At 42.4% G+C, this 19,728-nt stretch overlaps 1 protein-coding gene across 1 annotated transcript; it reads left to right on the forward strand.

The window, feature by feature from the left end:
- The first annotated feature begins 1,227 nt into the window (after positions 1-1,227).
- Positions 1,228-14,223, forward strand: IQCC (IQ motif containing C). The gene is made up of 5 exons (XM_044286459.1): positions 1,228-1,316; positions 7,212-7,355; positions 7,430-8,135; positions 10,153-10,250; positions 13,489-14,223. The coding sequence occupies exons 1-5, from the start codon at positions 1,281-1,283 to the stop codon at positions 13,525-13,527; spliced, it is 1,023 nt and encodes a 340-aa protein (XP_044142394.1). The 5' UTR covers positions 1,228-1,280; the 3' UTR covers positions 13,528-14,223.
- The last annotated feature ends 5,505 nt before the right edge of the window (positions 14,224-19,728 follow it).

The raw sequence follows: 19,728 nt of genomic DNA on the forward strand, positions 1-19,728 counted from the left end.
CCTTATACCCTTAATAAGGTTCTTTAAGGCACTAATGGGGGCATTTTTCTTATTGGGGGGTGGGGGGCACTAATGGGGGCATTACTATTACTGGAGGGCACTAATGGGGCATTAATATTATTGGGGGCATTATTAATTCTGGGGGCACTAATAGGGGTTTTACTATTACTGAGGGCACTAATGGGGGAATTATTAATTCTGGGGGCACTAATAGGGGTTTTACTATTACTGGGGGCAAAAATAGGGGTTTTACTATTACTGAGGGCACTAATGGGGGCATTATTAATTCTGGGGGCACTAATAGGGGTTTTACTATTACTGGGGGCACTAATAGGGGTTTTACTATTACTGAGGGCACTAATGGGGGAATTATTAATTCTGGGGGGCACTATTTGGGGCATTATTAATGCCGGGGGGCAATAATGGGGGCATTAATATTATTGGGAGCCACAGTATGACATTGTCAAGTCAAGTCCCCCACAACCACACCCCCAAGTGGGTGTGGCTTAACATGGCTGGCATTTTCTGTTGTGAAAGGCGGCAACCCTAGGCACAGGAGATATCAAAGACCGACATAAGATGCTGTTTTTTGATAAATGGTCCCAATAGCATTTTCTTCATGGCATTTTTCTAATATGAAAACATCTGGGGGAAAAATGTGCTGCAGCATGCTGTGTTTTTGTAAAGAGGAAAAAAAATAACAAAAAACAACACACCAACTAATGAACAAAAACACTAGTAGAAAAAAAAAAGCTTGTGTCCTCATATTTTTCATAAATCTTCACCTAACATCTGAAACAGGTGTTTTTATTGCAAAAATGCAAGTGCAATAACATCACTAAAATGGTAAATGCAGAAAATCACCACTAATAACTATGGAAGCACCCTTAAAGTGATTGTTCACAGTCTTAGCATTAGCAGCCTCTGAAAATGCATATCTTTATATTAGGCAATATAATACACCTTATGAGGTCTACGTTGGAAGGGTTATCAGATGTGTATATATATATATATATATATATATATATATATATAGATATAAAATTATTATTATTATTATTATCTATAAACAGGTACAGGTCCTTGTCACAGCAATACATCTGCTAGCGTACAAACAAAACAAGAAAAAACATGGAGAAAGTCTTTACAGTACTCTGGTCTTCTAAAAAATGGCCGCCGATTTTGCTCGCCTCTAGCGCATTCTACCACACGTAATCCAGAGGCTCATGACGTCATCAGAAAGTGCCGGGAAGTGTTGCTAAGGAGACGGCGGTTGAAAGATGGAGATGGAGGAAAGTTGTGCGAGAATCTTGCAGGTGAGCCACAGAGGTGATCGCCTCAGATGCACGTTGTCCAGCTGTAATGGCAACCCCCGCATGTCCTTCCTAGAATGCACACGGCACACATTGGCGGATCACAACCCCTTCACTGTGGATCACCGGGGCCGGAGAGCAGTGCTGCGACCTGAATTGCCTGGAGTACTAGAGCAGAATAGGGAATTATCAGTGAGAACTATTCATGGTATACTAAAGAAGTAATGCCACAACCATACCTAAAGGCCAAGGAGGGACAATATTGGCGGCATGCGTAGTGCCTTGGCAGTTTTTTTTTTAACACACAATAGAATGCCCCTTTAGTTCCTCCACACAGTAGAATCCCCCTTTTAGTGCCTCCTTACAGTAGAATACCCCTGTTAGTGCCTCTTTACAGTAGAATGCCCCTATTTGTGTCTCCTTACAGTAGAATGCCTGCTTTTAGTGCCTCCTTACGGTAGAATGCCCCTTTTAGTGCCTCTTTACGGTAGAATTCCCCTTTTAGTGTCTCTTTACGGTAGAATGACCCTATTTGTGCCTCTTTACGGTAGAATGACCCTATTTGTGCCTCCTTACGGTAGAATGCCCCTATTTGTGCCTCCTTACAGTAGAATGCCCCTATTTGTGCCTCCTTACAGTAGAATGCCTGCTTTTAGTGCCTCTTTACGGTAGAATGCCCCTTTTAGTGCCTCTTTACGGTAGAATGCCCCTTTTAGTGCCTCTTTACGGTAGAATGCCCCTTTTAGTGCCTCTACGGTAGAATGCCCCTTTTAGTGCCTCTTTACGGTAGAATGCCTCTTTACGGTAGAATGCCCCTTTTAGTGCCTCTTTACGGTAGAATTCCCCTTTTAGTGCCTCTTTACGGTAGAATGCCCCTTTTAGTGCCTCTTTACGGTAGAATGCCCCTTTTAGTGCCTCTTTACGGTAGAATGCCCCTTTTAGTGCCTCCTTACGGTAGAATGCCCCTATTTGTGCCTCCTTACGGTAAAATGCCCCTATTTGTGCCTCCTTACGGTAAAATGCCCCTATTTGTGCCTGCTTACAGTAGAATGCTTTATTTGAGTGCCTCCTTACAGTGGAATGTCTCCTTTCGTGCCCGCACACTGTGGAATGCCCCCAAAAAGGACATCACACCCAGGACAGTGAGTGACAGTACAACACACAGAATGGAAACCATAGGCTACCTGCGCATGTAGCTGAATACACGCAGTGTAGTACACTACCAGCAAAGTGAAAAAAAGAAGGAAAATCCAGCTTCCCATACAAAACGTTTTTTTTATTTCTTCAGCGGTTAAAACATATTCAGGACACCAATAGTCTACGCGTTTCGGACAATACAATTTCAGTCCTTAATCATGACATACATATGTATGTCATGATTAAGGAAAAATGATTTGAAAAATGTTTGAGAAGTGCGTTACTTCATGGAAGCAGACATGATTGTGGATTTCATAGACGTCAATAGGGAAGCCGAAAAAACTCTAAACATACACTCTTCTTATACCACTGTAAAAACCCCTAAAACCTCCGCCAAATTACAAATCTGCAATCAAAAACTACCTGTTTTCCATCTACTGATTTTTCTGCTGTGGATTTCAGCTGTGTGAACATACCCTTAGAGGTGCAGAAATGCTGCACTCCTCAGTTTAGTTGTGTGTGGACAATCTGCAGCATTGTACCGTAGTGGTGAAGTGGATGAGATTTCAGCGTAAACTGACTTGCGCTACAGGTATTCAGTCAGCAGAATGTCAATTTCTGCTTCGGTTTTCCTTTGCAGTGCAAAGATCCATCGCAATACCTGCAGTAACACTGCTACAGATACCAGACCATTTCTGGTGGTCTTTCCCGCAGCGGATTTTGGCCAGATCCATTAAAGGGAACCTGTCACCGGGATTTTGGGTATAGAGCTGAGGACATGGGCTGCTAGATGGCCGCTAGCACATCCACAATACCCAGTCCCCATAGCTCTGTGTGCTTTTATTGTGTAAAAAAAACGATTTGATACATATGCAAATTAACCTGAGATGAGTCCTGTACGTGAGATGAGTCAGGGACAGGACACATCTCATGTTAATTTGCATATGTATCTAATCGTTTTTTTTACACAATAAAAGCACACAGAGCTATGGGGACTGGGTATTGTGGATGTGCTAGCGGCCATCTAGTAGCCCATGTCCTCAGCTCTATACCCAAAATCTTGGTGACAGGTTCCCTTTAATTACTCTTAAAATACTTTTCTGAGAACGGCAACAATTTAACTGAGAGTGGGGTAACATACATCATTACCTGATTATACCAGCACCGCTGCCCTGGTACACCTTTGTTTACTCTGTGGCAGCAGTCACGTGCCCACATGCTTCTGGCAGTAGCAGGACGGCAGGAGAAGACTCCCCACCCTCTCCCATTAGAGTCTAACATACAGACCGGAACAGAACGCCATCACTTTTGAAGGAATTGTGGTGGCACTGCACCATGTCCCCGAAGTCCCAGAGGAAGGGAATCATGGCAGAATTTTTAAATTAAGCCGCAGGGTGCCGATGGGTTGCTATTGGAGTCTGTGGCCTCGTGACGGCTATAGGCCTGACCCACCGAATAAGGCAGCGTGTCCTTTGTAGCACACAGGGAATGCCATTAAAATGAAACCCAAAAAGACAATGGCAGAACTGCATTATTTTTTTGTGTTTCGCCCCACAAAGATTTTCTTTCTCATTTTGCAATACAAGATATGGTCAATTTAAAGGGGTTCTCCAGGCATTGATGACCTTTCCTCAGCAGATCGGTGAAGGTCTGATGGGCAGCACCCCCACCAATCAGATGTTTGAAGGGGCTGGTGAGTGTGTGGGATTCTTTCTAGGCCAGTAATGTCATTTTCATCAGTCATGTGGTCTAGGTGCAGCTCACACCCAATCAAGTGAATACTCCTGTGCTGCAGTACCAAGCACAACCACTATACAATGTATGGCGCTGTGAGAAGGCCGCAGCTCTTACTGGAGTGTCACGGTCTTTTCAAACAGCTGACGGCCATATGAACAGTAAAGTAAGAATGCGGGGCTTCAAAAACAACAAAAATTGGCCTGGTCCTGAAGGGATTAATGCACAGGGATAAGCCCTTTAATTCTGTGTTCGTATCGGATTGCTTCTTTTGAAGCATGAGAGGACCTGATAAATAAAATGCTGAGTTTCCCTTTAGGCCGATATCCCCCCAAATCCCATATAAACATGCACACTTTGATCAGATTAGCGCATACAGATTCTTATTGGAAAAAATCGTAAATCGAATACAGCGGCTCACCCCTATTACGTATGGGTAGGTGCTCACCCTCTGGTCCTACCCTCAGGACCCCAAAAGATTCAAAAGGTAATGGGTGAAATGAGGGGGCACACACACCAGGGAAACAATTGATGGATGAATAATTAATATTTATTACTCTAAAAACACTCCCCTAAAAAGATATATATACAGACGTGGACAAAATTGTTGGTACCCTTTGGTCAATGAAAGAAAAAGTCACAATGGTCACAGAAATAACTTTAATCTGACAAAAGTAATAATAAATTAAAATTCTATAAATGTTAACCAATGAAAGTCAGACATTGTTTTTCAACCATGCTTCAACAGAATTATGTAAAAAAATAAACTCATGAAACAGGCATGGACAAAAATGATGGTACCCCTAGAAAACACAGAACATAATGTGACCAAAGGGACATGTTAATTCAAGGTGTGTCCACTAATTAGCATCACAGGTGTCTACAACCTTGTAATCAGCCATTGGGCCTATATATATGGCTCCAGGTAATCACTGTGTTGTTTGGTGATATGGTGTGTACCACACTCGACATGGACCAGAGGAAGCAAAGGAAAGAGCTGTCTCAAGAGATCAGAAAGAAAATTATAGACAAGCATGTTAAAGGTAAAGGCTATAAGACCATCTCCAAGCAACTAGATGTTCCTGTGAGTACAGTTGCACATATTATTCATAAGTTTAAGATCCATGGGACTGTAGCCAACCTCCCTGGACGTGGCCGCAGGAGGAAAATTGATGACAAATCTAAGAGACGGATAATCCGAATGGTAACAAAAGAGCCTAGAAAGACTTCTAAAGAGATTCAAGGTGAACTTCATGCTCAAGGAACATCAGTGTCAGATCGCACCATCCGTCGTTGTTTGAGCCAAAGTGGACTACATGGGAGACGACCAAGGAGGACACCATTGTTGAAAACGAATCATAAAAAAGCAAGACTGGAATATGCCAAACTACATGTTGACAAGCCACAAAGCTTCTGGGAGAATGTCCTGTGGACAGATGAGACAAAAATCGAAGTTTTTGCCAAGGCACATCAGCTGTATGTTCACAGACGAAAAAATGAAGCATATCAAGAAAAGAACACTGTCCCTACTGTGAAACATGGAGGAGGCTCTGTTATGTTCTGGGGCTGCTTTGCTGCGTCTGGCACAGGGTGTCTTGAATCTGTGCAGGGTACAATGAAATCTCAAGACTATCAAGGAATTCTAGAGAGAAATGTACTAGCCAGTGTCAGAAAGCTTGGTCTCAGTCGCAGGTCATGGGTCTTGCAACAGGACAATGACCCAAAACACACCGCTAAAAACACCCAAGAATGGCTAAGAGGAAAAAATTGGACTATTCTAAAGTGGCCTTCTATGAGCCCTGACCTCAATCCTATTGAGCATCTTTGGAAGGAGCTGAAACATGCAGTCTGGAAAAGGCACCCTTCAAACCGGACACAACTGGAGCAGTTTGCTCATGAGGAGTGGGCCAAAATACCTGCTGAGAGGTGCAGATGTCTCATTGACAGTTACAGGAAGCGTTTGATTGCAGTGATTGCCTCAAAAGGTTGCGCAACAAAATATTAAGTTAGGGGTACCATCATTTTTGTCCATGCCTGTTTCATGAGTTTATTTTTTTACATAATTCTGTTGAAGCATGGTTGAAAAACAATGTCTGACTTTCATTGGTTAACATTTATAGAATTTTAATTTATTATTACTTTTGTCAGATTAAAGTTATTTCTGTGACCATTGTGACTTTTTCTTTCATTGACCAAAGGGTACCAACAATTTTGTCCACGTCTGTAAAACATACAGGGTATAAATAACAACCTATAATTCATGTGTATCTAAATCCACTGGTATAGATGATAATGTCCACTGTTCAACTGCAGTGCTCTGGATACTATTGTGGGTACAATAAAATAAAGTTCATCCAAATGATTACCCAATTCGTACTGTGCTATAAAGATGTATAGTGGCACAGAATGGTACGAAGTATCCAGAAGATGGCACCAACGGGTGTATTCAATTCAAATGCAATGGAACAATACTGCTGATTAGATGGCAATGTCCAGTATAACATATATGAATATATGCACAGATCCACAGATTACTCACAGTGTCCAGCCGCTTGCAGTCTCCCAGTCTCACCCGGTCTCACCCCTCCTTGTTGCACGGCTGTAGCGCTGATTTTCCAGGTAGCCGAGCACGGCCGGATTTAGATACACATGAATTATAGGTTGTTATTTATACCCTGTATGTTTTATATATATCTTTTTAGGGGAGTGTTTTTAGAGTAATAAATATTAATTATTCATCCATCAATTGTTTCCCTGGTGTGTGTGCCCCCTCATTTCACCCATTAACTTTTAGATTCTTATTGGAATTAGTCACATTTGCGTGTCCTTGTCCAGGCTGTGTTTTTTCGGGGGGGGGGGGGGGGGGGGGGTTTAGTAGAGATCAGGCAGTAGCACTCCTCATTCTGTAGAAGGGCAGATGGTGCATATCGGTCATTGCCAACCTATAGAGAGAATAAGCTGATAACCAGTACCTAGTATTATATTACATTCCTGTCCAAATTGCTGACAGTCTCTGGTATCAATTAGGCACACATCCGTGGTTTTCTGGTCCGACGGAAGCTACAGAAGGTTCATCAGGAATATTTGGAGGTGGTGCGAGAGATAGAGGGAGAAGACGTTATCCTGTGCCCAGGAAAATGGCTCCTATCCATCCCACAGGTCACTGCGTTGGTGAGTATGACCATCTTTAGCTTAATTTGCTGTATTATTTGGCTTCATCTTTAATTCTAAGTTTCTACTCACAGGATAAGGTTCAGATAAGCAGACCAGACAAACCAGAATATAATGGCTTTGCCCATTCAAAGCTTTCAAGTTCTTCTAAACAGTCTATAGAATTCAAGCATAGAGAAACACCTTTCAACATAACTTTTGAAGGAAAAGTGCATGTGAAGAAAACAGAAACACGTATGCCTTCATTTGTCAGAGAAAAAGATGTACAGAGCTTGGAACAGCAATGTCAGAAAATGATGGAGGACCCTATCGAGACCCTTGGCCCAAACCAGGATATCTCCTTTATTCAGGGAACAAAAGCAGAAAGGGAAGGTTTCTTTCCAGAGAACATTAGTCTAGAAAGAGACAGATGCATTCGACAGACTGATGGTCCAGTACGAGAGGTTAGCCATATGGAGACTGATGGTCCAGTGCGAGAGGCCAGCCATGCAGAGACTGATGGTCCAGTGCAAGAGGCCAGCCATGCAAAGACTGATGGACCAGTACGAGAGGCCAGCCATGCAGTGAGTGATGGTCCAATACGAGAGGCCAGCCATAGAGTGACTGATGCCCTAGTAGGAGAGACCAGACATAGAGATGACAAAAATATAGAGGTTCCATCAAGGACTTCTGACCCTGACATAAAGCACCACCTACCACATTCTGAGGCAAAGGGCACCTTTCCTAGTCTGGAACTGAGAAGAGACAGTATCTTATGGTTTGAAGAAACTGTGAATACAGGTGAGGCAGAATGGCCTAGGGTTTTGGTGTCAAAATGTTCCAATAATTTATAACATGCTTTACGTTATATTGACTGATACAACTGGTGATCAGTCACAATTCACTGTGATACTTTCCAGGTAGGAATCATATGTAAAAATACGCTAGCTGCTGCCAGAATTTTTCTATTTTTGAAAGACCCCTCGTCTGCTCTGCTGTGATCCCCCGAAGTTTGGTCACCCAATTAGGGTTGTCACGATACCATCCTACATTAACAGGTTAATTATCTTCATTGGTGGTGCAGTGCCCACGACCCCTCCCCTCTCTTCTTATTGGTGTCAGCGGCACAGTGGGGAGGGAGGGACTGCCTCCTTCTCCGCTGTGCTGCTGAGGAGAACATGGGGCGCGCTGAGAGCAGCGCGTGCCATGTTCTCTAACTGTAGTAGCGCAGCCTAGTATCGTAAAATAGTAAAACCCGGTATCGGATCAATCCGGGTACAAAAGTATCCATTGGGTATTTGATAATTCAATACGCGGTGCAACCATACGCCCAATATGTTAACACCGAGCATCGGTCCAGGGAGAAGGAGACGCCCACTGAGAAACGCTGGAGTCTCCTCCTCCCTGTACCCTATATATCCCTCAGCACGGAGATGTCACCAGTAGGTAGGGTCCTTTTAGGATAGGCACGAGGACAGAGAGTCCCTACCATCTGGGGGTTTCTATGGGCTGAGGGATATATAGGGTCTGATAGGAAAAGGCTCTCCCTCACCTATTCCATACCTTTGAATCGTGTGTGCACCAAGTGGATTTATAATTTTATACATTTTTGGTTTTGGTTTCTTGATTTGATCTTTGAGTACTATCACTCATGAATTATTTTAAAATGCAATCTAAATAAAGGTATAATTTTTAGGGCCCATGCCCAGTACAGTACTGATTAGTTTCTTATTCCTGCATGACTGATATCGTTTAGTATCACTTAATATTTCTGTGTGACTATAAAAAAGATATACACAGCACAACCTTTTGAGGTTGGAAAGGTAAGGCTACTTTCACATCTGCGTTTTTTATTCAGGTTTTGAGATCCGGCAGAGGATCTCAAAACTTAAATAAAACGGATCTGTTTCATTTAAGGCTACTTTCACACTGGCATTTCTGGGTCCGCTTATGAGATCCGTTTCAGGGCTCTCAGAAGCGGCCCAAAACAGATCAGTTTAGCCCCAATGCATTCTGAATGGATAAGGATCAGTTTGTCTCCGTTCAGACTCTATTCCGCTCTTACTACAATGTAAGTCAATGGGGACGGATCCATTTTCACTGACACAATATGGTGCAATTGAAAACGGATCCGCCTCCCATTGACTTTCAGTGTAAGTCAAAACATATCCGTTTGCATTATCATAAACAAAAAAATATATATATATTTTTTTATATATATTTTTTTTTAATACAAACGGATCCGTTCTAAATGTATACAATCGTTTGCTTTATAGGTGCGGATCCGTCTGTGCAGATACAAGACGGATCCGCACCTAACACAGGTGTGAAAGTAGCCTTACTACAACACTGTGCATCCGTTCTGTTCATATGCAGTTCTATTAAATTGAAACAGGACAAACAGAATCTTGCATTAAAGTCTATTGTAAGTCAATGGGTGATGGATCCAGTTTTCTCTGGCACCATGGACTTACCTTGATTTTCATGCTGGATCCGGTTTGTTCCGTTTTGCAGACTGGACAGAAAACAGAACTCATGTATACTAATGCATCCTGGTCAGTTTTGTCCTATTGCCCTCTTACCAATGGAGAAAACAAAATAGCTCTTCTGTTCATGGGAATAGCACCCAGGGCACAGGGCCGCTCTACTCTGATGATTATTCGGGGACGGGCAGCTGTTTCCTCCTCTGGGGGGCAGCATGTCAGACACATCAGGCCTCCTAAATAATATCTATATGTACTATAATATTACTGTGCATTGCAGTTGTCTGTTTGATTCCATCTTATTTTTTGTTTTTTTCCCTTGTACTCTCTCCTAGATATCACCATGAAGACTGCAAGTGAGCTAAGAAAATACAGAAGTCATTTGGCTATGGAGATCTTGTGGGTGCAACAAGCAATTGCTAGTAGAAAGAACGTGAGTGTAGTTAGCTTCATTTGCTCGGCATACACTACTAACAGTATTGTTGTTTCCCTGTGTTTACTTAGTTTTATTACAAAAAAAATAGCCCACAGCCTATATAGAGAATACTGTATATTGTGTTGTCATTTTTAAGTTAACTTATCTGAAAGTGTATGTCATTTCATAAACCTGTCACGCCATTCATTGCTGAGATACAATAGCATTGGACTAATGATGAGCGAATTGATTCTACAGAGAAAGGGAGGTAATGCTCACTAGGAAAAGAGAATCAATCATTGGCCACGCTCATTGTGGCTCCAATACTTTCTGAAACAGTGTAAGTATAAAAAATTCAATTGGGAACCTAGGTTAGAGGTTAGCCAATCTATTATATTAATTCGGAATTCATCCTGAATTTAAAATGAATTAATATTCTAACTAACTCGAAATCGGGTGTATCACAGAGAGAGAACAACATGTAACACTCCTCTGGAAAACAGACATGCAAATCAGTCCTTCTTCCAGAACGAAAGAAAACTAAATGTCTTTCGTAATGTTTCTCTGGAAAAGAGATGTGCAAACCAGTTGAGTCTCTCACACTAGCAAAGAGCTGTTTTTTAACAGATCTAAGCAGAGAGAATTAGTTTAGGCCTTGATTGGGGTTCGGGAGGGCACTGTTTTTCCTTATGAAGAACGCTGAGTTCTGCATATCTTTCCCAGAAACCCAAAGATATGCAAATTATTTTTCCTTCTAAAAGAAAAAGAAGGCTAAGCCTCTCTGAGGCCAGCAGATGTAAGCAGTGCTTACTTGCATATTTTTTTTCCCAGAAACCAAGAGGAGCATTGCCTGGACTACAATACTTATCACACATTCTCTGTGCTCTTTATAAGGAAAAATAGTATCCTCTTCCCACCCTGGCAGGCACCAACCAAGGCCTCTAAGGCAGCTGAGCTAATTTTCTCTGCTCAGCTCTGTTAAAAAAAAAAAAAAGAGCTGTTTGCTGGTATGAGACAGTCTTCTTTTCCTTTTAGAAGGAGGACTGGTTTGCATGTCTAATTTCCAGAGGCGCATTTCATCTCTCTCACTCTCATTTGTGTAGAATCAAATCTGGTTCAAATGTACGGTCATTAAAAAATAAATAAATCAGCCAATCAGTCTCAAAAAGAATTTTAAGAAATTCACTCGTTTCCAGATTGGACAGATTGAAATCTGGCCTATAGGATCCTTGCCTCCTTCTCTAGGAAACAACAGGGTACTTTAGTCCAACTCCCCCGAGTGCAATATTTACAGCTTATACCATGGAATTTACCAGGATCTGTGGAAAATAATGTTTAGTGTCATATACCGCAGGTCCCATCCATGATTCCCTTGACATCACCCCTGAGGGATTCCTGTGCTGTGGACAGCTAAGCAGTAAGGGTAGGGCCACACAGGATGGAAGTGCAGCAGAATTTGCACAAGTAAAATCTGCATCAGAAGGCAATTGGATGATAGTTTTAGTATGGGAAGTGACCTGTGTTTAAAGTGTACCTAACGTTTCAACAAACTTTGCATTAATCAAAAGTACAGTGTTTGTAAATGGGGAATAACACTATTTCTGCCCATGTGGTATTTTTTTTAGCAAAAATTTCCTCTGTGCATGCTGAATGTTTAGTTTGCAGTTCTCCTAGATCTGGTGGTTGGAGACTAGCTGCCATCCACAGCACACTGAAAATAGAGGAGAATCTGCTTCCTAACCTTCTCTTACTTACTTAGAAACAGGATCATGAAAGATATTACAGATATACTTCCTATGTAGCTGCAGCAGTCTATTTGTCTGTGTGTGTGTCTCTCCAGTTCCTGATCACTCCTCCCACCTCCCCTCTCCATAGACATACAATAACCCTGCTTTCACACCTGAGCGTTTCCCAAACGCGCGTTTTTGACGCGCGTTTCTGCCGCGCGTTTTTTGTAATAGTAAACGCGCGTTTGACGCGCGTTTGTGTCATTGACTGCCGTGTCCTATGGCCACAAACGCGCGTCAAAACGCCCCAAAGAAGCTCAAGTACTTGTTTCAGCGTCGGGCGTTTTACAGCGCGATCGTACGCGCTGTAAAACGCCCAGGTGAGAACCGATCCCATAGGGAAGCATTGGTTTTCATGTGTTGAGCGTTTTACAGCGCGTTTGAACGCGCTGTAAAACGCTCAGGTGTGAACTTAGGGTTAGAGCCCTTTGTGGAGCTGATCTGTCCTGGATGGATTCAAAGCATATTTCAAACAGAAAGGCAATTAGCAAGGGGGGAGAGATAAACAGCTGATAACATGTGAACTAGACATTTCTCACTGATAAGATATATTACATAGTTTCTTATGATCACTTGTGCTATTGATTTATGCAAAGTTATGTGAAATATTAGCTACCATTTAAAAATCTGCAATACGTTTATTCCTGTCATGTATTGTTTGCAAATTTGTTGCAGATTTTCCCCATTGACTCTAATTTATTGTTGCAGATTTAGCGGCAGTTTACCTGTGGATCAGAAGCCAAATCTGCACCCACAGATTTCCAAACCATTGACTTTTTTTTGCCTGCTTTTCATATTCTGCAAGAAAAGCTGTAGCAGCAAATCCACAACAAAATCCATACGATTCAGTGCGTATTTTCTGCAATAGTAATCTGCAGCAGATCCATCCCATGAGGATCTATTCTAAAGAGGAATTGGATATTTTGTTGGCCTTTAACACCTTCTATGAAGTAGAATTGAGTTTGTTCTGTTTGTAAACCATACTGACAAATATTGTATTTGAACCTGTTGATCTTGGCTTAAAGTCTATTTTTCTTAAAGGGTTGTTTAGTGGGGAAGAATTGTATGCTGTGGGCTATGATAAAGTTTAAAAAATCAAGAAAGAAGCGATAATCGCCTTACTGATCCCTGAAGCTTCCATATTGACACTTGCTGGATCCCTGCTGGTTTCTACTTCCTGATCATTTTCAACACGCAGGAAATGCCTGCTCAGCCATCACTGGCAACAGTAGGATCTGCTGCAGCCAGGAAGTAGAGACCAGCGGGGACCTGGGAAGCATCAGACGAGTGCGTGTTGCATACCGTACCATTTGTCCCCGCTGGATAACCCCTTTAAAACATTAATAGCTCTGGCTTTGTCAAAGCACTACATACTGTATAACTGTGTGGATTCTATTATAATAAGCTATAAGATAATCAGTTATTATCTAATGTAACAACTCTTCTTTTTTTTTTTTTTTTCTCTACAGTATCTTATGGTCAGACAGAGGTTGGGAGCCTGTGATTGATTTTCTGTGGTTCTGAAATAATCTGGAAGCCAGAACATTTACCATACCCGGACTTTCACACTTCGAGGATCAGGCATCATGTCCTTCGCTAAATCTATCCGAATGTTGACTTTTTCTGTGCAGAAAGATCATCTGTCACCATGATCAACCCTATTAAATCAGGCATATTGCCTAGCAGGGTTGATCATGCTGAGTAAAATGATACCTTTCCTTTTTCTCTAGGGTGACTGCTATAGTGATATCTTTATATTCATGCAAATTAGCCCTCCCCTTCTCTTTGATTTGACAGGGGTAGACACTGTCACCGAGCCAAACTCGGAAAGCAGCATCTGAACCACAGCACAAGGACAGACATTGACTCTGCGCAGGTGCGAGAACACAGGGCTAGGCAAAATGTCTAGCCTTGTCAATCAAAGGGGAATAGGGAGTGCACAGAGCATAAGAGTGTTTTGTTAGTGGTGCTCCAAGGTCTCAGGCCAGCCCGTTGGTGCTTGAAATTGCTAATTTGCATAAATATAAAAATGAAGATATCTCTGCAGCTGTTCACACCACAGAAAAAAGAAAGGTATCGTTTTACTCATGATCAACCCTACCAGGCAATATGTCTGGTTTAAAAGGATTGATCATGCTAACAGATGATTTTTAATAATGTTTGTTGGCAATAATGAGTAATAAGTAATAAAGCACTTAATTTATTGTAGGAGTCTGGTTTGTTTTACACCTTTTCAGCATTTACAAATCGTCATATAAAGCAGTTTCAAGTGAGTTTGTCACCAGAAAATTCGCTGTTAAACCAGGCACACTGCCTTGTAGAGCTAACAAAAAAAAAAGGTACTTTAATCCCTATTCAAATGAGCAGTTAAAGGGGTTGTCCGGGTTCACCCCAGCAGCCCCCTGACTTGAGCGTTGGAGCAGTTCATGCTCCGATTCTCTCTTTTGCCCTGCGCTAAATCCCGCAGGGCAAAGGAATTTTCAGGAGTTCCGGTGACGAACCGGGCTCTCCATGGGGCTGCCAGAAAGCCCGGTGACTCATGGGCGGGCTTTAGCGCTGCCCTAGCCAGTAAAACGGCTAGGGCAGCACTAAAGCACACCCATCAGAGCCGGTGACGTCACCAAACACACTGTAAACAAAAGAGCCCTTGCCCTGTGCGATCTAGCGCAGGGCAAGGGAGGGCATCGGAGCATGAGATGCTCCGATGCTAACTTTAGGGGGGCTGCCTGGGTGAAAATATGGGTATGTCCGGGTTCAGCTCTGAACCCGGACACCCCTTTAAGTTCACTGAGGATAGGGCCAAGTCACTCAGTGCACTCTTGCTCAGCCTGCTTCCTCTGCCAACCCCTACTCCTTCTTGATTGACAGGACTATGCTGGGACCTGGTCCTACAAATCAAGAAGGAGAGGGAGGGGCTGGCAGAGAACACAGAAGGAGCAAGGGTGCACAGAGTGGCTTGGACCCACCTTCAGTGTCAGTGCACTTAACTGCTCGTTTAAAAAAACTAATCTATACAACAGGAGAAAACGTTATGCAACTGTATACTTATACCATTGGATTCATTCTAATTCTAATCTGAAATAAGGCACACATTGTGTGAATACGGCTCTAGCTGTCTAGTACTGCATATGTCTGCATAAACCTGAGTGAAGATGGCAGCAGCTGGGATGGCATAATGTCATTCTAGCACAGTTCTGTTTTTCCGTTGTTATTCGCTATTAAATAAGGCCTCTTATCATAAGCCAATTATCAGGAACAAGTGTTTGTATGAATGCCTGTTCCTGGTAATTGCCCTGTATAAAGGTGCCACAGATTACCCGTTCATCGGGTAAAAGCATTGTTTTGAGGCACAAAAATCATAGTTTCAGTACAGTAACATCCTATGTGAACAGGGATCTAATGCCCAGAAACATTGAATCTGTCTGTGAGCTATGCGCATTTTTGTCCAGACCCATTGACTTCGATTAGTCCAAGGTCCACACTTTGTGGACATATCTTTTTGGGGAATGGACATACGGATGGGGATAGCACACGGATGATCTGTGTGTTTTCCGCATCCGTATTTTCATTCCGCAAACAGAATATGTCCTATACTTGGTTGAAAAATGCATATAATTAAAGTCAAAAATTTGGAGACAACAGGGACGGTATCCATATTTTGTGGACCGTGAAATACAAAAGGTTGTGTGCATAAGGCCTAAAGATTTGCCCGATTTATCACAGTAACTAATGCTGGGTGATAAATGTTGCACGTTTAGACTGTCTAGCTTTATACCAACTTTTCCATTTCACCACCATGACGGCAACCAAGTAGAGATTGACCCCTGACCTCTATAGGGGCAGAAACAGAAAAAGGTTAAATTGCCCCCTCCCACCACCGTTCACCAGTGTGTTACTAGATTACAGTGCTCCATAACCCACTATGTGTAGATAAATCCTAGAGAATGCTACTGATAAGAAAAAAGGTTTCCCTGAGGAGAGGCCCTTTCGTCCCCAGAATAACCAGGAAAGATCCTATCGGGAAAAGGTAAAACTGGGTGCTGGAGTTACCAAAAAGGGGGGCAAGGTAGAGGGTATCTCCTCAATCCCCAGAATAAACGTAGCGACAAACAACGACGGCAGGATAGGGGGGGAGATTTCATTCCTCAATGGGAATCTGTAACTTCAAACACCTGGGCATTGAACATCATAAAAGAGGGTTGCAGAATTGAATTTTCCTCCCCCCCCTCCAACAAGGTTCCGCGTCACTTGTCATTTTTCAATAACGCAAGTAAAAAATGAGATCTGGGAAGGTGTTCAGGATCTCCTAAAGTTGGGAGTGGTAGTCCCGGTTCCTCAGTCTCAACAAGGACAGGGCTACTACTCAAATCTGTTTCGCGTAAAAAAGCCTAGATGTTCTTATTGAACGATAATAAACTTAAAAGACCTAAACAAACATATAACCTACAGGAAATTCAAAATGGAGTCTCTGAACACTACCATCCCACTGATGAAAAAGAACGCGCTAATGTGTACGATCGATTTAAAGGATGCGTACTATCACGTTCTGACCTCAGTCGCAAAGGTACCTAAGATTTGCCTTAAAAAGTCCTATGGGAAATATTGTCCACTTTCAATTTGTCGCTTTTCCCTTTGGAATTTCATCTGCACCCAGGGTCTCCACCAAGCTGATAGTGGAGATGATAGCTTTACTGAGAACAGAAGGGTTAACAATAGTCCCCTATCTGGATGATTTTCTCATAGTATTAGACTCAGAACATCAAATAGAAACAGATTTTGTCATCTTTTAGAAAGTCTAGGATGGGTGATAAACTAAGGCAAATCGTGCATACTACCGATAACAAGGGTGAAATTCCTTGGTATTCTCCTAGACTCTGTAAAACAAACATACTTTCTTCCAGCTGAAAGAATAGAAACTATACAAAGAACAACCAGGGAGTTTTTGAAGAGAAGATCTTACTCCATCAGAGAAGCCATGAGTCTTTTAGGTCAAAGACATCCTGCATTGTGGCGGTTCCCTGGTGTCAGATCCACTACAGAACTCTCGAAGCCTGGTAACTGAAGAAGTGGGACAAATGCCAGACATCACTGGACCAGAAAATTCAGATTCTGGAACGTGTAAAAAAAACTCTTCCCTCTGGTGGCTGATTTAAAAAAGTTTGAAGAGAGGAGTAGTCTGGCAGAAAACACCATTCGCAGTGATCCACACCGATACAAGCGGTACAGGATGGGGAGCAAAGGTCAACGTAAGCCTCTATCGGGGTCTGGTCAGCAGAGATAGCAGTCCAGTCATTAAATTATCAAGAGCTCACAGCAGTCTGGGAGACCTTAAAAGCAGCCTCGGAAGGAATTAAAGGGCCAACACATAAAAATTTTCTAAGACAATGTGACGATGGTATCCTACCTCAGACATCAGGCAGGAACAAGGTCAGTAAGAAAATATTCTCCTGGGCAGAAAATACGGTGACATCCGTCTTAGCTGTACATCTAAAAGGAAGCAAAAATTTGGTAGCGGATTTCCTAAGCAAATAGATCAAGGAGAATGGTCCTTAAACAGGCAGACATTCGACATGATAGTAAAAAGATGGGGTCGACCATCTATAGACCTGTTTGCCTCAAAAGAAAATGCAAAAGTACCACTGTTCTACTCTCTGAATCCAAGGGACGAACCCTAGGCAATAGACGCATTCTCCAAGAGCTGGAATTGTGACCTCGCTTATGCTTTTCCCTCATTTCAACTAATCCACAGAGTAATACAGAAGGCCATGCAAGAGAGAGCAACTCTAATTTAACTCTATTTTGGACAAAAAGGAGTTGGTTCTCTCTGCTGACGAGAGTGACATCACAGGAACCATGGATCCTTCCCTTTAAGAAGGACATCTTAGTTCAGGGGCCGATCACACATCCTCATCCGGAGTTCTTAAAACTAACGGTGTGGATCCTGAATCTGACATTTTAAGACGTAAAGGTCTATCAGAGAAAGTAATATCTACCCTTAAAGCAAGCAAGAAGAAGGTGACATCATCTATTTACCTAAAAATATCGACAAAGTTCTGTGTTTGGATAGGGAAAATAACCCCTAATTATTCAGAACCTAATATTCAAAAGATTCTTGAGTTGGGTCTTAGACCATCTACCTTGAAGGTTCAAATATCAGCCCTGAGCGCCTTCTTCGACGCTGACTTAGTGGGCCATAGATGGATCAGAATATTTGTTAACAAAGGATCTATTCGAACCACTGGATGAATGCTCCATGAAGTTTCTGTCTCCAAAAACCGCTTTCCTTATAGCTATCTCATCAGCCAGAAGGGGGCAGAATAGTCCTGAGGTTAGATCCAAGTTTTCTCTGCCAAAAGTAGTATCTTATTTCCATAGAGACCAAGAAATAGTACTACTTTCCTTTTGTACGAATCCTAAAAATTCTAGAGAGAGGGAATTTAATTCCCTTGACGTCAGGAGAATGGTCCTCAGATACGTAGAAGTTACCAAATGGTTTTGATTAGTAGATAACCTGTTAGTCCAATTTTCGAGAAGAAATAAAGGGAAAGCGGTATCAAAGGCATCCACTGCTAATTGGAATAAACAAACCATTTCAGATTGTTACAGAATTCAGGGCCTCGATTGCCCCGTCAAAATAAAAGCCCATTCCACAAGGGCCATGTCATCATCATATGCAGAAAAAGCAGGTGCTTCTCTAGAGCAGATATGCAGGGCTGCAACCTGGTCCAGTATGAACACCTTTGTAAAACATTACAGATTAGACCTGTCTAGGGCCTCGAAGATATCTTTTGGGCGTAAAGTCCTACAAGCCACCATGACGGCACAATAACCCCCCCCCCCCCCCCGCCCAAAAAAAGTATGAAGTAATACAAATAAAAGTAACATATATATACACAGTACAGACCAAAAGTTTGGACACACCTTCTCAGTCAAAGAGTTTTTTTTATTTTCATGACTATGAAAATTGTATATTCACACTGAAGACATCAAAACTATGAATTAACACGTGGAATTATATACATAACAAAAAAGTGTGAAACAACTGAAAATATGTCATATTCTAGGTTCTTTAAAGTAGCCACCTTTTGCTTTGATTACTGCTTTGCACACTCTTGGCATTCTCTTGATGAGCTTCAAGAGGTAGTCACCTGAATTGGTCTTCCAACAGTCTTGAAGGAGTTCCCAGAGATGCTTAGCACTTGTTGGCCCTTTTGCCTTCACTCTGCGGTCCAGCTCACCCCAAACCATCTGGATTGGGTTCAGGTCCGGTGACTGTGGAGGCCAGGTCATCTGGCGCAGCACCCCATCACTCTCCTTCATGGTCAAATAGCCCTTACACAGCCTGGAGGCGTGTTTGGGGCCATTGTCCTGTTGAAAAATAAATGATGGTCCAACTAAACGCAAACCGGATGGAATAGCATGCCGCTGCAAGATGCTGTGGTAGCCATGCTGGTTCAGTATGCCTTCAATTTTGAATAAATCCCCAACAGTGTCACCAGCAAAGCACCCCCACACCATCACACCTCCTCCTCCATGCTTCACGATGGGAACCAGGCATGTAGAGTCCATCCGCTCACCTTTTCTGCACAAGACACAGTGGTTGGAACCAAAGATCTCAAATTTGGACTTATCAGACCAAAGCACAGATTTCCACTGGTCTAATGTCCATTCCTTGTGTTCTTTAGCCCAAACAAGTCTCTTCTGCTTGT

Source organism: Bufo gargarizans, chromosome 3, assembly GCF_014858855.1.
Source record: "Bufo gargarizans isolate SCDJY-AF-19 chromosome 3, ASM1485885v1, whole genome shotgun sequence".
NCBI lineage: Eukaryota > Metazoa > Chordata > Amphibia > Anura > Bufonidae > Bufo > Bufo gargarizans.

Coding starts and splice junctions, on each gene's coding strand:
- IQCC (XM_044286459.1), top strand. CDS start 1,281: ATGGAGATGGAGGAAAGTTGTGCGAGAATCTTGCAG. Junction 7,356..7,429: donor TCCCACAGGTCACTGCGTTG/GTGAGTATGACC, acceptor TTCTACTCACAG/GATAAGGTTCAGATAAGCAG. Junction 8,136..10,152: donor TGAAGAAACTGTGAATACAG/GTGAGGCAGAAT, acceptor ACTCTCTCCTAG/ATATCACCATGAAGACTGCA.